This window comes from Polistes dominula, unplaced genomic scaffold (assembly GCF_049000335.1).
Source record: "Polistes dominula isolate Pdom_NZ unplaced genomic scaffold, Pdom_raw_medaka contig_82, whole genome shotgun sequence".
NCBI lineage: Eukaryota > Metazoa > Arthropoda > Insecta > Hymenoptera > Vespidae > Polistes > Polistes dominula.
This window is the reverse complement of record NW_028301046.1, coordinates 5,031,029-5,052,340: the sequence shown is the minus strand read 5'-3', so window position 1 is coordinate 5,052,340 and position 21,312 is coordinate 5,031,029. Positions and strand designations below refer to the sequence as shown.

Sequence of the window (21,312 nt, the reverse complement as noted above, 5' to 3'; positions counted from 1 at the left end):
CGTGACGTTTTATCGAGAAAATTTGTTCATCCATGATGAGAAAATGGATTCCAAGTTAAATGAAAGTCAGTCATGGTTGTCATTGTTATTAGAATGACGAAAGTTCAATGATTTTTTAACGATACACAAATATGGTTATTATATTTAAAATGTTATAAATATTTAAACAATTTAAAGTTTTATAATAGATTTTCAAAAATCTCGGTGCATTCTCGTTTGTTTTGTTTTTCTTTTTTTTTTCAATTAGATGAGATCGTTGGCTATACGTTTCATAATAAATATATAAAAAAAAATTGAATATAGACATTATTTCTCTATTATCAGAAAGGATTGCATCGATTAATTCTACACGTAATAAAGAAGAAGAACAAGATACGTCTGAACAAAGATTGAGATAGAGTATTAAAGCATTAACGTAGACATTCAAATTTATCTTAACCCACCAGGATTGATCGTGAAATATAAGTATACCCATCATAAATATGTAAATCCAAGGACTATATCACGAAAATCCTACTCGTATCAGTGGATTTTCGGAAGCGTTAAAACTGAGTATAGATAGGTGGATCGATCGAAAATTTCCTCTTATACCTGTACACTATCCCGCATCCGTTCTTTTGGGCGACACACAAAATATATTACCACGGTTATCATTATTATTACTTTTATTATAATTATTATTATTATTCGACTATTTTCTCAGTAAATTTACATAAAAGATTATTAATTTCGCCAAAGTTTTAAAGCGTGCTCGATGAAATAGAAGAAAGTTTGAAGGGTAAAGGTCAACGGTCAACACAAATATTCATTCACCTTTAGGTAAAACTTCATCCACGAAAGAGTTTTTCATCTCTCGAAGATATCTCTCGTCGATCCAGCTTCTTCTTTCATAATTGAATCTTCTTATTACGCGTTCCTTCCCTTCTTCGTTGCTTGAAACGAAGAGGACGTCGAAGAAACGTTTCATTTTCTTTCTCTCTTTCTCTCTTCATTTCTTTCTTTCTTCATCTCTTTCTTTCTCGTTTTCTCTTACCTTTAACAATAGAGAGAGAGAACTTTTGTCCCTTCTACCATTTTCTAACGGCACGTCAGAATAATGTTCCTAACCCTGGGCGGAGTGGAGCAGTCTGTAATTGGACACCACTAATGCATCTCAAGCTCGTAGCTTGAACGTGAAGAGAATTAAGAAGAGAGAGAGAGAGAGAGAAAATAGAAGAGAAAGGGAAGAAGAGATAGAAGAGACAACGAATAAGACGAAGGAGAGAAAGAGAAAGGGAAAGAGAATAGGAGGGAGAGAGAAAAGTAGGCAATAAGGGAATGAATGGAAGAAGATAGCTAGGCTAGCGTCGTTATTTAGTTTGATCATCTGTTCGATCCATTTCTACGACGGCTGTATCAGCAAAGCAATCCTTTTGTTTTCCTTCTTTGTCTTACTTTCTATCAATCCATCTATCCATCTTTTTTCTACGTCCTTTTATTATACACTTCTCACACCTTCGAGACTCTTCGATCTCTTCCATATCTCTACTGGTGCTTCAAGCTTCAGTTTATTAATAGGATAGTACTCTCTCTCTCGCTCTCTCTCTCTCTTTCTCTTTCTCATTTTCTCTCGTACCCTCTTTCTAGTCTAGTCCTTTCTCATTGAATGATCCGCTGATTCTACCGGAGCTTTTGACTTCGTCGCCCTTTCTGATAGTTTTATACTCTCTCTTTCTATTTCTCCTCATTTTTTCTCTCTCTCTTTTTTTTATTTTTTCTCTTCATTTTATTTCTTTTTCTCTATTTCTCTTTCTCCTTATTTTTTCTCTCTTTTCTATCTATCTCTTTCTCTTTATTTTTTCTCTCTTTTCTATCTATCTCTTTCTCTTTCTCTCTTTCTCTCTCTCTCTCTCTCTCTTTCTCTCTTTCTCTTATTCTACTTTTTTAGTTATTTCTTCTATCTTTCTCTTTCTCTTTTTCTCTTGTTCTTCCTTTTTGTTTACTTCTCATCTATTTTCTATCTGTCTCTTTCTCTCTCTTTTTATTTCTTATAGTTTTGCTTTTTAGTTGATTCAAAAGATGCTAAACACGAGATAAAGTCCACCGTCTTTCGATTACTCTCGAACCTCTCAATATGATACTTTCTTCATTGACAAAGTACGATAATCCAACCAAACTTTCATTTACCAAAGATGGCAAAGAAATTCTCCTAACCTTTTCTACGAAAGTAAAGAAAAGAAATCAAATCTATTAGATTTTTAGCCACAAAGAAATAAAACAAGATAGAAACAAACAAACGGAAAGAGTGAGAGAGAAATAGAGAGAATATTATAACGATGAATCTGTCTCGTTTTCAACATATATTATACCTTTCAGTTAGTAACCGAGTTTGTTTTCTTCCCATTTTTTTTCTATTTTTTATTTTTTTTCTTTTTTTTTTGTATTTTTTTCACCATCCCATTACATTATTTTCGCAACCTCAGAGACATCGATCACTGTCCACTTATAAAGAAAGCCTAGCATGTACGTAGAAACTCTATCGAGTGCTTTCCATGGATAACGTCTACTGTGGATAACGATTTATTTTGCTTTAATATAATAATAATAATAATAATAATAATAATAATAATAATAATAATAATAATAAAAATTTATAAAAATTACAACAAAAATAAAAATAAAAATAAACGAGGATGGAGTAAAATAAAGATAAAGAAGGAATAGGATAGAAAAATATTTTCTCTTATCAGAAAATACGTACGGCTAATTAAAGAACGCAAAGAACTCTTCTCGGTATATCCCGTGCTTTAAAAAGAGAACTTATATCCTGTTTTTCTTGTTTCTTCTCTTTTTCTTTTTTCTTTTTTCTTTTTTCTTTCTTTTTCATCGACAATAGCTCGTTACGTTGTTATGAAAGAAATTGGACAAAAAAAAAATAACTTTGGAAAAAAATTTCAATTAATTTTACCGATACTAACGATTTCTAATTTTAGGTAAAAATTCTAGTTCTTTCTTTCCCTCTTTCTCTCTTTTTTTCGTCGAAATGTCTAATCGATTCTTTCACGGCTGAAAATAAGTATATTTTGTAAAAACAAAATCAAAAAAATAAGGATTTTTATTAGAAAGTAAAAAAAATAATAAAAAATAGTATAAAAATTGTAGCGATTAAACAGTGGCCAGGATTCATTTTGTAAAACGAATATAAATTCACCAATTTGGCCATTCGGTATGTTATTAACACGCGTGAATCATTTGCATTACGTATTCTCTAATGTCCTTGTAAATGGAATAATAATTTTTATTTTTATTTTTGTTGTAATTTTTATAATTTTTTTAATTATTACAAATTTGGTAATTACAATTTTGATTGAAATTACGATAATAATTATAATAAAAATTAATATTATTATTTTTTTTTTTAATTTTATTATTTTTCTCCGATTCCTCGAGCATATCAGCATATCAGACAGGACTCTTGCCAGGTTTGACTGCTTTTATCTCCTGAGTTTAAGAAGGCTCTGGTTATGTTGCATGTTTTTAATATAACCGCCTTTTGTACTTCTTGATGTATATTTGGGTCTAGTTGTAGTTGTGTGAGATGTGGTTTAAAATTATTCGGTGTAATGCCTGTTGCAGATATGATGAAAGGGATGATGTGCACCTTTTTTTGTCTCCATATTCTGTGTATTTCTTATACAAGTGGTGTGTATTTTTCTATTTTTTCTTTGTATTTCTATATGATGTTGATGTCGTTTAGTACTGAGATGTCTATTAGGTATGTTGTCTTCTCTTCTTTGTTTGTAAATGTGATGTCAGGTCTGTTGTATTTTACTTTGTCTGTGTGTAGTGTAGTGTCCCATTATAGTTTGTATTTTTCGTTATCTATTATTGTTGTTGGTGTGTATTTGTAGTATGGTGTTGTAGTGTTCTCCAGTTTGTATTTGTTCACTATTGCTTTATGTATGATTTTTGCTGCCGTGTTGTATCTTTCCATGTATTCGGTGTTCGCTAGTATTTTACAACCTCCTGTTATGTGTTTTATCGTTTCAGCTACTAATTTACATTTCCGGCATTTATCATCTTGTATGTTTGTGTCTTGTACTATCTGTTTGAGGTAGTTTTTTGTTGAAATTACTTGATCTTGGATTGCGATTAGGAAACCTTCGGTTTCTGGGAAGAGGTTTCCTTTTTTTAGTCATTCGTATGTGTCGTTTTTGTTTATATTTTCATCTATAATGGTGTAGTAGTGTTTTCCGTGGAATTGTTTTGTGGCCCATGCGTTTATTTTGCTTTGTGTATGGTCTATGTCTTTATAGTTATCTATGTCTGTATTGCTTGTTGATAGGTTTAGTGGTGTGTAATTTTTGGCGGCTTTCGTTACTGTTTCATGTAGTTGTGTTTCTTTTGTGTTGAAGTATTTGCGGAGTTTTTTTATTTGTCTATTGTGTAACGCTTTTATGTCCGTTATTCCCCTTCCACCTTCTTCTCTACTTATTGTTAATCTCTCTACACATGATTTCGGGTGTAGTTTTAGTGACTTTGTCAGGTGTGTTCTCGTTATTCTATTGGTGTCATCTAAGTCTGTTTTTGACTAATTGATGATTCCGAAGGAATATGTAAGGACTGATATTGCGTATGTGTTTATTGCTTTGACGAGATTTTTTGAATTTAGTTTGGTTTTAAGTATTTTTGTGAGTCTTTATTTGTATTGTTTTTGTAAGTATTTTTTAATTTCTGTATGGTTTATCTTAATATTTTGTTCAAGGCCGAGGTATTTGTATGTTTCGTGTTTTTCTAAGTTTTGTAGTGTTTCGTTCTGTAATGTTCTTTGTGTATCGTCTGTAATTCATTGTCCTCTTTCAATATGTGTTGTTCTACATTTGTCTATTCCGAATTGCATTTTTATGTCAGATGTGAAATTTTCTGTGATTCTTAGAAGTGTGTTTAATTGTGTTCCTGTTGTTGCATATAGTTTTATGTCATTTACATACATTAGGTGATTTATTGTGTACTGTGTTTGTCTCTTATTTCTGATTTGATAGCCGTATTTAATTTTGTTTAATATTGTAGATAGTGGGTTTAGGCACATGTTGAACCATAGGGCACTCAATGTATCTCCTTGGAAGATGCCCTTTTTGATTTTTATTTCTTCCGTTTTTATGGTATCCGTTGGTGTTTTTAATATAATTCTGGTTCTCCATGTTGACATGGTGTGTTTTAGGAATTGTTGTGTGTGTTTGTCTATTTTGTATATTTTCATAATTTCTATTAGCCATGTGTGTGGGACTGAATCGAAAGCTTTCTTGTAATCGATGTAACATATATGTAGGTTTCGCTGCTGTTTTCTTGCCTGGTTCATTATTATGCTGTCTATGATGAGCTCTTCTTTGCATCCTTGACTGTTTCTTTTGCATCCTTTTTGTTCCTCTGAGATTATATTGTTTTTTGTGAGGTGTATTTCTATTTGCTGGCATATTGTACCTGTTATTATTTTGTATAGTGTTGGTAGGCATGTAATTTGTCTGTAATTTGCTGAGTTTTCGGTGTTTTGATTTTTGGGTTTTGCGAATGTGATTCCATCAGTTAGGAAACTCGGGAGTTCTTGGGGGTCTTCTATTATTTTGATGATCTGTTGTGTTAGATATGGGTGTGTAGTTGTAAATTTTTTGTACCAGTAGTTTTGTATGTGGTCTGGTCCTGGGTGTTTCCAGTTATGTGTGCTGCGCATTTTTTTTTTAGTTCGTCTTCTGTTATTTTGTATTCGGCTTGTTCTGGTGTGTCTTCATATTTTTGTTTCTCTTCTATTATTATCCATGTTGTATGTGTGTTGTGTTCTGTTGTGTTTGACCATGTTTATGTCCAGAAAGCGCTTATTTCTTTTTTAGTTGGTTGTATGGATCCTATTTCTTGTTCTGTGTTTAGTTTTCTGTAGAATGTTCTCTCACTGTTTAAGAATGTTCTGTTTTTGATTTTACTCTTATTTAATTCGTTACATCTTTTTAGTCTTGCTGCATATACGGCAAGTTTTTGTTTGAGTGTGTCTAGCAGCTGGTTAACTATGTAATTGTTGTTATTTTTGTCTATGAGTGTGTTAATGTATTTTGTTATGTTTTTTGACGTATTACCTTTCATTGCTTGTGTTAATCTGCCTATGTCTTTTCTTATAGTGTGTATTCTATGTTTATTTATGGTTTTTTGTTGGTTGTTTGGTGTCTCTTCTGGTATCTTTTGTTTATTCTGTTGTGTTGTTGTGATAGCTGCTGCATATAGCACCATGTGTATGTCTTGTATTGTCGTATTTTCATTTATGTGTTGTGCTAATACGTTGTTTATGGTGTTTATTATATGCGTTGTGTTTTTTTTTTGTGTATTAGTTATGGTATTCTATTTCTTTTAGTAGGGTCACTGTTTTTCCAGATTATTATGTTGGTTTGTAGTGCTCTTTGGATCTCTATTGTATCGTTTTGATTTGTGTTTTCTTGTATCTGTCTTTCTCGTGTTTCTTGTGTGGTGTCGTGTTGTTGGATATTCCTGTTAGTTATTGGTTGTGTTTCGCCGTTTATTTCGCGTTCTGGATTTTGGTGTTGCCGGTCTTGTTCTGTGGGGTGTATGTTTGTTGTGTCTTGGATTGCTGGTTCGCTTAGTTCGAGTACTACTGCTTCTTTGATTATTTGTAATTCGCTTGCTGGTATTCTGTTGTTTATAAGAATTGTTCGTTTTTGGTCTATTATTCTTTGTTCTGTTATGTGTGGTTCTAATTCTGGGTGTCGTGTTGTGAAAAGTCTGTGCATTTCTGTTCTATATCCTAAATCTATCGTTTCTATTTTTGTAGCGGTGTAGCAGCAACGCATGACGGTTCTGTTCATCTCATCTGACCATTTTATGCGTTGTCTCTGTTTGCCAGTTTTGGTGGTTGCAGATAGTGTCTGCAAAGCATCCATTGCTGGGTGTGTGGTGTTTTGTTTTGAGTGGTGTTGTTCTTATGTTCTGTTTGTGTTTCTGTTTTCGTTTTCGGTTTCGGCTGTATCATTTTCGGGTTGCCCGACAATGTCCCGTCTGTTCGGACTATTGTCTCCGATGGTCTGTATGCTGCTATGCCCAGCATCAGCTCCAGGGCATGCCCTGGCGTTCTCCAGGAAGCGGCTTTTTTCCGAGGCGTTTTTTACTTCTTGTCTCCATTTTTGGGTTTTACTTTTAGTCGCCTTTTACGACAGGCAGAAAATACCTTGGGTCTATTCTAGAATAGAATATATAATAATATATTCTAGAATATATTATTATAATATATATATATATATATTATAATAATAGAATTATAATATATTATTACTATTATATAATTATAATTATTATTATATAATATAATATTATTTATTATTATATAATTATTATTATATAAATATTATTATATAAATATTATTATATAAATATTATTATATAAATTATTTATTATTAATATAATATAATTAATTATATTATATTATTATATAATACAATAATATAATATAAGTGCTTATAAATAAATATAATTATTAATATTATATAATTATAATTATTATTATTATCAGTGAAATGAAATAAAGAACCACAAAAGAATAAATGCAAGTAAATTCTTAAAACTTTTATATAGCAATATTTTTTTATAATAAAATACGATAATATCATTAACTATTATACCCACGTTTCTTTCGATAATGATTATTAAAAAATTTTGTCTTAATATTTGCTCTTTCTCTCTCTCTCTCTCTCTCTCTCTCTCTCTCTCTCTCTCCGTGCTATTTAATTTCTTTTCTTCACCCCCTGCTTCTTTTTCTTAATGTTTCACCCTTTTACCATTACTGTAGATTTACCTAATGGAAAGAAGTAAAGCTGTAAGCTCGCTTTAAGCAAGAAGAAAAAAGGTATTATGACAATAGTGCATTATGTCTGCTAATTATTTTAAGAATTAAGGCTTACTAAAAGCTTAAAGAACTGCTAGCGAGCCTAAGCGAGTTTCAAATAACTCGTGTAGTATAAAAAAGTTAATGTTGAAATAATAAAGGAAAATTTATCAAACGAAATGAAAATATTATACTTGTATCGGTTTCGTGATCAAATTTTAACGAGCACAACGTAGTTTAATATTCAAAAATAATATATACGAATTCATGAAAGTATTACAATCGAGAATAAGAAAAAACAAAAAGTAAAATTTATACGAAAGTATATGAATATACTTGAAGATCTAACATAAAAGTATATAAGTAAGATCACCCACCAATCGTGAAAGTTCACCAAGCACACTGAGTGAGATTTTCATGAATAACAAATAATAGAGGTTGGTTGGCTGGGTGGTTGGCTAGCTAGCTAGCTAGCTGGTTGGTTGGTTGGCTGGCTGGTTGGCTGGTTGGCTGGCTGTCTGGCTGGCTAGCACGATATCGAGAAGAGGTAATTTATCTTCGTAGAATGAATCCAAAGAAAATAAGGAAAGTAAGGAAAGTAAGGAAAGAAAGAGGGATCGACGATGGGGCTTCACTTACCTTTCCGGAGCCTCTCGAGTTGCAGAGAAGTACCCCAGCTGCGTGTATCCTGTACTCCTTATCGAGCTGTTCGTGCTGTCCTTGAATCTTCCTGCGAAGCAGTACAGATAGATAAGGATTAAAGATTAAACTGAAATGTGCCTATACTTTTGCACAATCTTACTTCATTTTCTCATTACAAAAAAAAAAAAAAGAAAACATACTTGAGAGTAGAGAATTTTATTTGTTCAATTCAATTCTTTCGTAGCAAATTCGGAAAAGTATAAATAAACAGAAAATTCGTATACTAAAATGTTTTTATTGCACTTTGTTCAAAAAGAAAAACCTTTAGATTATTTTCTTCTTCTTCTTCTTATTCGAAGAGGGAGGAAGAATAAAAATAGATTATGCTCGATAAAGATATAAGCAAGCAAGAAGTAAAGAAAAATTACCGGTTTGCGAAAAAGATGGTAAACGTACGTTGGGAAATATTTTCTTTTGAAAGTTTTCGCACTCGAACGAGCAAGAAGGATTCAAGGGATGCTGATGAAACGTCGCAACTAGGGTCGACTCTACAGCCCATCACCACCACTACTCTCCCTCCCTACAACAGACACCGATTTTCTTTCGGATTCGAGGAAGGGAAAACGACCTGAAGGCCGCCAAATAACGAGCAGAAGATGGCACACACCTACGGTCCACTGACACATTTTCCAAGCGGTTTCCTTACTGCTGACTTAGGAATTGAAAAAGTTCCAGATGGAGGAACGCTGCACTGGAACTTCAGCAATTACTAGAGAGACCAAACAATCTTATAAATTCATAATGTGGTCTATGCTAAGGAGAGAAAGAATAAAAGTGGAAAAAATGAAGAAAGAAGATAGATAAGAAAGAAAATCGATTATTTGAATGATCGAAAATATTTTCTCTCTATTGCACCCTGTTTAAAAAACCGTTCGAAATGCTATGAACGCGATTAGAATCACAAAGTAGTATTTGTCTGGATAAAATTAAGATAAACGTCTTATCGATTATTATCCCTTTTTTATTAAATTTAATCGTCTTTTATAACACGATCTAATAAATATGCAAAAGTTCATCCCCCCTTCAACATTTTATATCAGCCAATATAATGGAAAACCTATACAACTTTTTCCTAATAAATATCCAACGAAAGTTACTCGTTTAAAGCGTAAGCCGTTAATTGAGTGCAGTTATTTTTTTAATATCGAATAGGATTACGTATTCGTATTCTTAATCAAATATTTCAGAGTATATCCCAACGATTTAAATGTTTCAAAAAATATTTTAATTTTATTTGCGTAAGAAAAGTTACGTAAAAATTGCATAGTTTTTTTTTTTTTTTTCAAAAGTATACAACTTCTGTTAAATTAATTCTATACAAACAAACGTTTGAAATATTTACAAAAATAATGGCATTTAATAAAAACAATTTATGTAATAACTATGACAAAAAGTAAAGTTAATTTGTTAGACAAAATGTATAAAAATAATTTTTGCTACTTTTTCTTTTTTTTATTTACATACATACGATATTCGTGGTTTTTTTCTGCGAACTAATTAGTGTACCTTTTTTCTCGACTGTATAAATGTAAATAAAACATAATAAATATACTGTGTAACCTATAAGAATACTTTGAAATGTTCAAACGAACGATACTTAATTTTTCTTTATTGGTTGACAATTTTTTAATGTAAATTACAAAAAGTAAATATTTTCCATTATTTATAGATGATTATTTGAACTTGTTAAAAAAATGTCTTTATCATGAGGTATTGCATTAAACAAAAATCTATGAAATAAGCAGATTATTTTGTCGGATAAAACTTTAATAACGTCAAAGTAGAAGCGCAAAAATTGATAAAGTCTATTATCCTATTATAAGAATATTGAAATATTAAAGAACGTCAGTTTCGTTTTTATGAGAAGAAATAGATCGGAAATATTAGATGTTATCGTTCCAACGAGACAGTTTTCATTCGTCATACAGTAGTATGAGTCAATCAATTGTCAGTCGTCAATATTACGTTCGAAAAATTGGTCGATTGTTTCGTTTAACATTTTTTCACGAATCAAATCATTTACCTATCATCGATATTTATTCTTCAACAACGAAAAGATATTTAAAAATACTAAAGAATATAAAATTATCTCGGGATATTAAAGAAAAAAAAGGAAACCTTTGTCTCGTGTGGAATATAAAAAAGACGAGGATAGAAATAAATTGTTTTCTAAGAACGTTAATAACAATTGCACACTCATGTATGAATAAATTTATTCGATTTTTCAAATTAACGATGGAAAAATTGTTAAAAAAAGAATCTTTAAAGGTAGTATAGTTTTAAAAAAGTGGTTTTAATGAGAATTTCTTACTGTCATAGTAGAACCAAAGAACCCCGACACCGCCCAAGTAGTCCTGCCATCTACAAAGAACTCACAGAACACGCTAAATATGTAAGAGTGGTTGTGCAAACAACATTGCTGAAGTACAAACTAAGGAGGAAAAGAACGAAAGAACGAATGAGTGTAAGAAAAAATAAGAAAGAGAGAAGAAAGAGAGAAGAAAGAGAAAGGAAAGAGAAAATAGGTTGAAGGAAACTTCAGATCATGCTGACCTACACTTTTTCACTGACAACTTGTTCCTTTCAATGCGGGACGTTATAATCGACTATTCTATTTCCAAGGTACAAATCTCGTCGTACGTTTTAAATCCAAGAAAAATCTCTACCGTCGAGGCTAATTTCCTGATAACTTTTCTAAAATAAATACTCCTTCTTTATCCTTTCACATTACTAAAGGGAACAACTCTCCTTTCGTTAGTTTAATCTCATATAATTAGGAGAAAGAAAACCTTGCGACATTTCGAGAATGTACGTAGAGCATTATTTAATATCCTCGCTGGTATGATCAGATTTTGTACTTTCATTTATACATAAAAGAGAGAGAGAGAGAAAGAAAGAAATAAAGAAAGAGAGAGAGAGAGATAAAAGAGTAATAAATCTTCAACGAGTTAATCCTTGCTCCCATTGGAACAGAAAGCAAATCTGAGAAGGTAAAACTTCACGGATGACCTAATGTTGCCTCTCATAAAAATATAATGTTCGCAAAAGACTTCCTTACTCTCTCATTCTCTCTTTCTTTCCTTCTTTCTTTCTTTTCTCTCTCTCTCTCTCTCACTCTCTCTCTCTCTCTCACTTCGTACCTTTAAAAACTTTGCAAGGTTCTTCAATGGATTCGTTACTTCGATTTATCTTTCGTGAGACGTATAAATGTAAAAGTTTCTCTAACTTTTTTGAAAAGAACTTACAAAATTTCTTCTCTCACGAATGCCTAATTGAATGCTATTATTAATTAGTTCATTAATCTTGAAACAAAAAAAGAAATTTCTTTGATCTTATCGATATAAATTGGGGAGAAAAAAAGAAACTCCTTAATATTGTTACGTTTAAAAGAAAAAAATAAATTGTGGACAACTTACGAAATAGCATGGAGCAATTCCTGTCTCTGCTTTTCCTTAACTTTTACACTACCGCCTTCAGCTAGAGCAACTTGTAATTCTCTTTGTAATACTGCGAGCTTTCTACGTTCCGCCTCCAACAGTAATGATGTCACCTATAATAAAACATCAAAAAGAACAATATATAAAATGTAAATGTAAAAGAGAAAAAAGGGAGAAAAGCTTACATAAATATTTAGGTATATTTTTATACAATAATTTTTTTTGTTATTACTGGCACTAGATAATTTTATAAGATGATCGATTAATATAACAAAAAATAAAATACCAAAGGATGATTAGCTTGAAAAAAATGATATTTTTTAATTCACTCTTTTATAAATTCCTACTTATCGACTATGTCTATTTCTGTTTTATCGACTAAAGCTAAGTTAGGATCATAATAGAAATCGCTATTACCAACGCTCGGTAAGATTACTTCGTTGATAAAATATCTATTATCGATAAAAACATTATTTTTAACGAAAAAAAAACATAATTTTTATATTTATCAAATAAAACATTTTATTTTCAAAAATATTGTGTTTATGTTAAAGAGATTTCTGTTTAAATTTTAAATAAGAGTCGTAAAAAAAGAGATTGTAGAACAGATTAAAACGACTATTCAACGTATGCAAGGATAATAAAATTCTCCTTCGTGCCAGAAGGATAACGTTCCTTTTTCTACTCCCTTTCAAGGAACAAAACTGCTCTTGCATATAGTGCTCGAGCATGCAATAACGCATACATAGTACGTACATCTCCATATGAATGTACATACGTATGTATTCGAAATGGAAGGTTCTTGCATAGATATATTCCAAGATAAACCCTCCTATCTACAACGTGAGCCCATCGGAGTTCTTGGAAGATTCGCGCATGCGAATGTGCTCTTTAATTGGCTGATAGCACCGAACTACATTCTACGATTACAAATCTTATTATTATTACTTAAATTATATTCATTTAACAACTTTAAGTTATATAAATCGTTTTTATAATATTTCTAAACTATAAAATATAATAAAAAAGAAAAACACAATTACTTTATTTAAATCCCGATAAATATAATTTAAAAAAAAATGTTATTCAATCTTTGGTAGTTGTGTTCGATCGAAATTCAACAATGATACAAAAGAAAAGTTTGTCGAAAGTAAATTGGAAAGTTAAGAAACTTTTGTGTTTCGTACTTTGCAGTTTGGGAAGAATTGTAAATAAGAGAAAGATCTTCGATGCGGAATAATGTTTAAAAGGGGATAATGGTACAGGAGAATACTTCATCTTCCCTTTAAATGTGTAAAGTGTGTTTCGATTACGTTCACGCAACCTTTGTGAATTTGCAATTTACCAATGATGCAGGTAATTTAGCGAAATGTACTAAAGTTATCGCCACCGATCGATACACAAAATACTCACATAAAGACACACGGATACCACGATCTAGACTTGAAACTCGTAAAGGAGAGAACGAATGGAACATTATTATAACTATTGAGAGAACATTACATTATTCGTATCGAATTTCAATTTAACCCTTTTACTACTTTGATATAGAACAACCTTAGCATTCTAGTTTTCAATACTGCAAGAACTTCTAACGATTACACAATTCGATTACGCATCGTTTCTGAATCACTATAGCTTATCCGTTTTGTTGGAAGCGCGATCATTGATACCAATCTTTTGGAGAATCTCAACTAGTATTATTCGTTCTCAGGAAGGTAAGAAAGCGAAAATTTGTAATTAAGCCTTGGGACAAGACGATGAGCTAGCTAGATGTTGTGCGCCTCCTTCTTATTGCATAAGGATAAGCCACATCGTTGTTTCTCTTCGTTTATCGGTTAAACGAATCTATTCTTTCCTTTACTCGCACTTTTTTTTTCTTTCTTTCTTTTTTTATTTTGTTATTTTCAACCTCGCAAACAACGCATGCATATCGCGTACGCTTATATCTTCACCCGTAATTCTTTTCTTTTATTATAAACATATAAAGGTTATATTAATTTATAAACAGAATCCCTTAGATTATACAGATATGAATTTAAAATACGTGAAATAATATTTAAATAAGAGAAGATGATAAAAATTGTTATGTAATTGACAATAATCAAAAGGTTGATCGTTTAATTCGATCTTTCGGAATACAATAACATATGATAACGAAGAAAAGAATAATATCACATAGATACGGGTTTGCGTGGTTAAACACGTAGATGGTAGTTGGTGAACGTTGTTGTACGTGATAATTTATACAAATGAAAGAAATATAAATTCTTCAGCTTATCGTAGTCTCCTCTGTCGAAATGTTTCTTTGAGTAATATCCACATTGTCAGCGAGTCTCCGCTTATTAAAGATCATCGTGATAGGGATGCTGATTACAAAGCCATCAAATTATGTTGTAATATTACTCTGTCTTTCTCCTTCTTTCTTTTTACATTTTTTTTTCTATCTCTTTTTTTGTTTCATCTCCTAATACTACTTCCTCTCCAGCCACAAACTAAGATAATTATGATTTAGGAGGAACCCCCTGGGAGATGTCACGGTTCGAACAAATCTTACGATTTAACTCGTACTTTCGATTTTTTTTCTTATTTATTACATGCTATTTCGTAGTTCCAACCATTCTCTCTCTCTTTAGACAAATTTCTTTGAAGATGTCAACGATCGGTGTACGTTACTTTCAAGGATTTTCGGTGGTTTCTTCTTCTTCTTTTTTTTTCTCTATAATGATCTTCATATTATGTGCCATTCCACCCAACAAGTTACACGAACTTTAGATTGCTACTTTTATTTTTACCGACTCTTTCCCTCTCTCCCTCTCTATCTCTCTTTGTTACTTGTTCTCATCATACGTACAAGTTATAAATATCTTTTAAAAGTAACAAAAAAAAATCTTACTTACTCGTAAGATACTTCTACCATACCATAGTTGTTGCCCTTTAAAAGCACGTGTATCATTATACCGAGTAACATGTTCGCATACGTCGTTGACTATCGTTTACCCTTTCCTCTTCCCTACCCTTCCCTTCCCTTTCCATCTTTTTCTTCCTCCATTCTAAAAACACGAGATCTTACGCAAGACGCGTGCTGCATCTTCTATCATCTCTCTCGGACACGTGTATAATGTGTTTTTACGCTCCCGGGTAGAATTAAACTTTCTCAGCTAAATATGACTGACAAAATATATATATATATATATATAACATATTTTCAATTCGATTCGATTAAGTCGAAACGTGTTACAGATGAAATATCTCGAGTTGATGCATCCAACTGTTTGCTATCCCCCCGATTTAGAAATTTAATGATCGAAATCACCGTTTATAGTCAACTTCCAATCGAATCTAATCGATCTTTTAAATCGATTAGGTACTTTCGCGTTGGTTCTCTGTCGATTGGAAAGAAAAAAAAAAGAAAACAATTTCATTGCAAAACTCATCCACGCTGTTTTCTTCTTTCCAACTTGGTGGACATTTGGATTCTTCTAAGACTTCATCTCCCCCCTCTCCACCTTCCTCCTCCTCTTTTCCAATGGTTATAGTAGAAGAAGGCGGTCTGACGTAAAAGCGCGTTTCGCAAGCAAACCAAGAATACGTAAGTACTTACACCGATCACGCTCACCAAACGAGTATAACGACCTGGCTAGATTTTTCCAAGGAGAGGAAAATTTATGCGCCTTCTAATGCCTAGAATAACGTTTGAATATAATAATCATGTCTAACGTGCTAACGTATGTATTTATATACGTGTACATAAGATATCCTGAATATGAGTCACCGTTTGCACACTTAATTGCCGACTAATTAGCCACAATGAATATCAGTAATATTTTTGCAATCATTTATTTTTCTTATATTAAACTATTGTATTTTGTTTAATATTACCATAATGTAGGTATATCTCTGATAAGCAACAAATTGTATCGATTTATTATACTTCTTTCTTCGATCAAACTATTGTGCATATTATGTTCGGGGTTTTGGTGTATTCAGAACATAATATGATTTCATTCTCGGTTATATTATACTAATTTACTAGGAAATCTAAATGTTATTGTTTCCAAATTACCGACGTTCATGATTTAATAAATTATTGTTATTTATTTTTTTTTTTTTTGGAAGAAGCTAGTAAACAACAGTAATGTCAATTAACGAAATTAATACTAGTGGCAAACAATGGACAAAGAAAATGTTTAATATTGTATGCAAATTACAAACTCCAGGTTAATATTCAATTTGCTTCTGCGAATTGTGTGTTGGTAAGAAATAAATTAAAAACAAAAATTAAAAAAAAGAAAAATTTAAAAAGGAGAACCAAATATAAATGTCTTGAGTTTTTTTTCAAAATCAAATTGACGAAATAAAAGAAAAAAAAATAAATACGTTTCATAATGTAAATGAAAAAAAAACCGATCAAAGTAAAAGCGTCATTAAATACTTATGTAGCATTTAACAGTAGCAGAGTTAAGAAATCAAAGTATCGAAATGAAGTATCTCGTTTTATAATTTATGATATAGGAGTAAAGGCAAAGTAAAGAGAGAGATGAAAGGAAGTAAGCGTAACGAGACGAGCCGGTAAAGCGGACGCTACGTGCCAACGCCAATAAGGAAAAGAGATCACGAGAAGTAAAAGAAAAAAAAGAAAATGAACTACTAGATAAATAGATAAAGAGAGAGAGAGAGAGAAAGAGAAAGAGAGAAAGAGTAGAAAAGAAACAGACTTTCCTCTCTTGATCGTTTCAGTTTCAGGTGGCTTGCTCGTTGTAGCAGAACCAACACCGGTTTTATAGGTCGGACCTCTCACTACTTGTTCACCGTCAACGATTCTTGGCTAAAGTCGAACATTGGAACCAAGCCGAAGAAGTCTCTCGACCAACTACGATAGGATTTATTTTTGCCCCTTTTCGACAAGGATACTCAGCACGTTCGCATTGTTTCCATCGTCTTCCCTGTCTCCGATCGATTATCGCATTCGCTTTCAAGGTCCTCCTACTCGATTCAGGTTTTATCCTGTAGTATACCTATCTATCTTACCTTTCTTAAACTCGAGTTTATCTTATTCTTATTTTTTATTTTATTTTATTTTTTTTTTTTTTAAATAAGATTTATAATATATAAGTATTTGGTTTTTTACATTTAAATATCGATAGAAAATTGTTCTAACTAACTTTAATATCTTTTATTTTTGTTTATTTTGTGACTACTTTAATCAAAGAATTTTAATATAGAAAAATAAAATATTTAATATATAGAAATTAAGGATTAATAGATTATAAAATTTATTAATTTCAATTGATCTTATCTAATTACAAATGGTACGAAATATTTTAACAAATTATTGTTGGATAATTATAATAGAAAATTTGTATACCTCGAGTTGTAAGTATTGAAATTTTCTAACTAACTTTAATATTTCTTTTTTCTTGTTTTTTTGACTACTTTAATAAAAAAATTGGGAATCTATTAATTTAAATTGATCTTACCTGATTAAAAATAGTTCGTAATATTTTAACAAATTATTGTTAGACAATTATTATAGAAAATTTGTTTACCTCAAGTTGTACGCCAAAAAGATCTCTCGATCTTCCGGGTCTTGACACGTTGAGATCTTGCATGTTGGCTTCTCTTTCAACCAAACCCATTTCCGCGAATTATCTGCAAACATATTAATGACAGTAAAGAATGATTGATACTTTGTAAACATAAGAAAGGATAGTAGTAGTAAAAGAAACAACGTGTTTTCGCTTCACAAGATAAGGAAGGATTTTCTCTTAGAAGTCCGATACCCTGGTGTAACGCTTTCTGATTTGCCATAATCGTTTCAAGAAATACGATTACGTTCGTTTTCAATGAGATATTGGATAGACGTGTTTTAAATGGATATAAATTATTATCATCATTATTTTGATGACGAGTAAATTGTTACGAGAAATCGTGTCATATTGTTTTATTCTTTTTTTTTTTTTTTTTTTTTTTTGAATGAAACTTAATTAATCGCATTGGGAGCAATTTGTCAAGGTTGTCATGAAAATGAGTAAGATACGAGCGCAAAAAAAAATGTAGGCATGGAATCGTGAAAAATGTAACAAAGCATCGTGTTTCGTGCAATGTTACGAGTGTTGTTTCATTAACAAATGATGACATACGACATTCGTTGCATTATACGAACCCATAATTTCCCTTCCTTTCTTCTCCCTCCCCCCCATATCACCTAATAGTTTCATTTTCCTATTCCTTCTTTTCAAAATATCTTGAATTAATGATTTTAAAATATTCCTCCATTTGTTTTATCATTTATATTAATTTTTCAAACAAAATTATACTACATTTAATGAACGTCAGATATTTTAAATTATGTTTGAATTATTTAAAAAAGCAACAATAGCAAAAAAATCCGGGTTCTAATCGTTCGGAAAAAGATTAAAAATTGTAATCACGGAATGTTGTATCGAAAAAACCATTGGTAATCACGAGATAATTCAGAGCTCGTATATCAAGCACGTTTACGACGAAGTTCAAACGACGTTAAATTGAACTTGATATATGAAACTATCCATTACTGACAAAATTACAAATGAAATTCTTTTTCCTACATGATAAGTGGAAAAAGTTAACAGTAGATCGTAGTAGAAGCTATTAAATGTTTACGAAAAAAAAAAGTAAAAAAAAAAACAAGCTTCTTATAATCCACGTTTCTCGTATTCGTCGTATTTCATAGAGAAGAAGAACAAACGTACTTAAGATAATTAGAAGAAAATTACTTCTGGCAGAAACGAAAGCAAAAATCTGCTACATTAAAGGGGAGTTTGCATGAGAAAGAGAGAGAAATAAGTTGGCACACGACACAATGTGAGATACAAACGTGCGAACAATACACGCAAAAGATTACCGTGTCTACGATTACCGTTACATTCTAAAGAAACACACATATAATATAAACGTATAAGAATAAAGACAAATAAACGTGGGGTAAGAGAAAGAAAGATAATTATCAATAATTAAACGTTAGACAAAGACACGATCATTTAATCTTAGCTCTCTTTTCCTATTATATTATATTTTTTTTATTTAAAAATAAAGAGTGAGAAAGATGAAAAATCGTCACTCGCACTTGTAACCATCATCATCCTTTTCCTTTTACTTCCCATTCTCGATTCTCTTCCTCTCGAGAGCATTTCTGCACCATTTTAATTTTTCCTTCTCATTCTATCTTTTCGTTATTTCTCGTGCGAATCACGAGAAACGAAGGTCGTTTCGAGTGCCGTAATTACCACCAAGATAATCCCATTATTTACAATACTCTTCGTTACTATCTTATTTTCTCTCTCTTTCTCTCTCTCTCTCCTTTTTCTCTTTATTTTTTTTTTAACCCTCCCTTTATTCCTCAGCATCCGTTTGCTTTTGTCGAGAGAACGTTGCTCCTCTAATGAGTCGTTAGTGGATTTAGCGAAGAGGGTGAACGATAAATACACCGATTAAAACACGAACGTCTCGTAATCGAATCGAAGAAGACGCCGCCGTCACCAACTCCGGCAATCATCCCTTCGAAAAAAAAAAAAAAAATATTTATCCAACGATAAAATAATCTCGTAAATTTTATTTAAGTCGAATCAATTTACACCACAGATCCAATGATAGTTCTTACAATTAAATGACAATAATTGTTCATTCACATATAATATTTTTAACTTTAAATGAAATTAATTTCAAGTAAATTTTCATTAATGAAAACATACACGATAATCATCACGTAATCGGTATTCGAAATCTCACGAAGAAAGTGCCCTTTCGTTCGTTGAACGATAGAAAATCAAAGCGGAAGTGAAAAATTTCAATAGCAACGTTAGTAGTGCCTTGAACGGTGCAAGTGGTAACGGTATAAAGATACGGATCATTAACGCTCTTTCGATCTACGATCAAGCATTCTAATGCAACCGCGAAATCCATTACCTCTGTTAAATCGTAAAATCGGCTGCATCATCCAGAAATTCTCTTCTTTTCGATTTCCACGTCGTTCTACCGTAAACGCAAAACTAGCTAGCTACCTAGCTACCTAGCTACCTAGCTAGATAGCTTTAGCTTGGCCAATTCAACGTCGCAAGATCTCTTGCCAGCTGTCGGATAACTTTTATGAGATTACGAGATATGTCTTACCCAGGTACGCGTTAAAATGTAACGAAATAATTTCACTTAATCGTTTCTGGTAGTCTTCTTACAATTATCTTACAGTAGAAACTAAAGATTAGAATGATAATTATATAACTTACTTCTGCCATTATTTTCGAATAACAATATTTTATCTCTTTCTTTCTCTCTCTCTCTCTCTCTCTCACTCTTTTATAAAATAGCTTAGAATAGTTTTCCATGGAAAAGTAAAATAAGGTTGAAGTAACCGACAAGCTCGTAGAACTGATCGATCTCACCTTTCAAGGAACGATAATTAATGTTCCTTTCTAGTCTATGTGTCGTTCACTACTCGTTCTTATATGTAAACGAGCCAAATGAAATAACATTTCGAAAGTTAACAATTTGATAAGTAATAAATAATATATATATTGCTTATTTGTAATATTACTTTACTTCTGTTTATTTCTTTTTTTGAGATTTAATAAATATCATATCTCTAATGACTCGTGTAGCCTAATTATTTACGATTACTGTCAATATTTCATATATATATATTTCTTTTTAATTATTTATATTTCATAAGTCGAGAGATGCAACGATTCATCATTCACATACTTTCACTGCTAGATTTACCAATTGTAAGAATCTAGGAATGACATTTCAAAATGAAGTGTCGTTTTTATGTAAGACTTTTTTTCATAATATTATAAAAGAAAAAAAAACTATGAGAAAGAACACGTCCACAATATTAATACGATCGATTGAATATTTGAAATGTTTTCTACAAAAATTACAAACGACGATCCCATTGAGAATATTTAATCGACATTATCATGACAACCCTCCCTATTCCTTTATCTTTTATTTCATCTGAATTCTTTTTTTCCTTCAGATTACCATCTTACATTCTGGGACAATTTCGAAGCAAGTTTGAAGGAAAAGTGAACCTTTTTCGTTATGTTTAAGTTCTTAGAAAGCATGAAATGATTGTTGGTAAAGGGACAAGGTACGCCTTGTTTCCTGGAATTTTCGAAGCATCGTGTTATAGCGTGCTCATGTTCAACTTCTTCGAACATACCAGCTTACTCTAGCTAGTTGACTACGAGCTTACCTTTCACGTGCTTTCCGATGCACTTAGGATAAACAGGAACGGTAATCCAGTTACTTTTCAATACTGTATAAGCAATGTA

At 31.6% G+C, this 21,312-nt stretch overlaps 1 protein-coding gene across 1 annotated transcript in view; it reads right to left on the bottom strand.

Moving 5' to 3' along the window:
- Positions 1 to 7,661: 7,661 nt before the first annotated feature.
- The window catches only part of LOC149031649 (uncharacterized), a 51,004-nt gene continuing 37,353 nt past the window's right edge, over positions 7,662 to 21,312 (bottom strand). The window contains exons 2-6 of the mRNA XM_089175167.1: positions 17,548 to 17,650; positions 11,978 to 12,111; positions 8,499 to 8,589; positions 8,237 to 8,385; positions 7,662 to 7,829 (exon numbers count right to left, since the gene is read on the bottom strand). Of these exons, the coding sequence (XP_089031293.1) occupies positions 8,326 to 8,385; positions 8,499 to 8,589; positions 11,978 to 12,111; positions 17,548 to 17,637 (375 nt within the window). The 5' untranslated portion in view covers positions 17,638 to 17,650 and the 3' untranslated portion in view covers positions 7,662 to 7,829; positions 8,237 to 8,325. The remainder of the gene's footprint in view (positions 7,830 to 8,236; positions 8,386 to 8,498; positions 8,590 to 11,977; positions 12,112 to 17,547; positions 17,651 to 21,312) is intronic.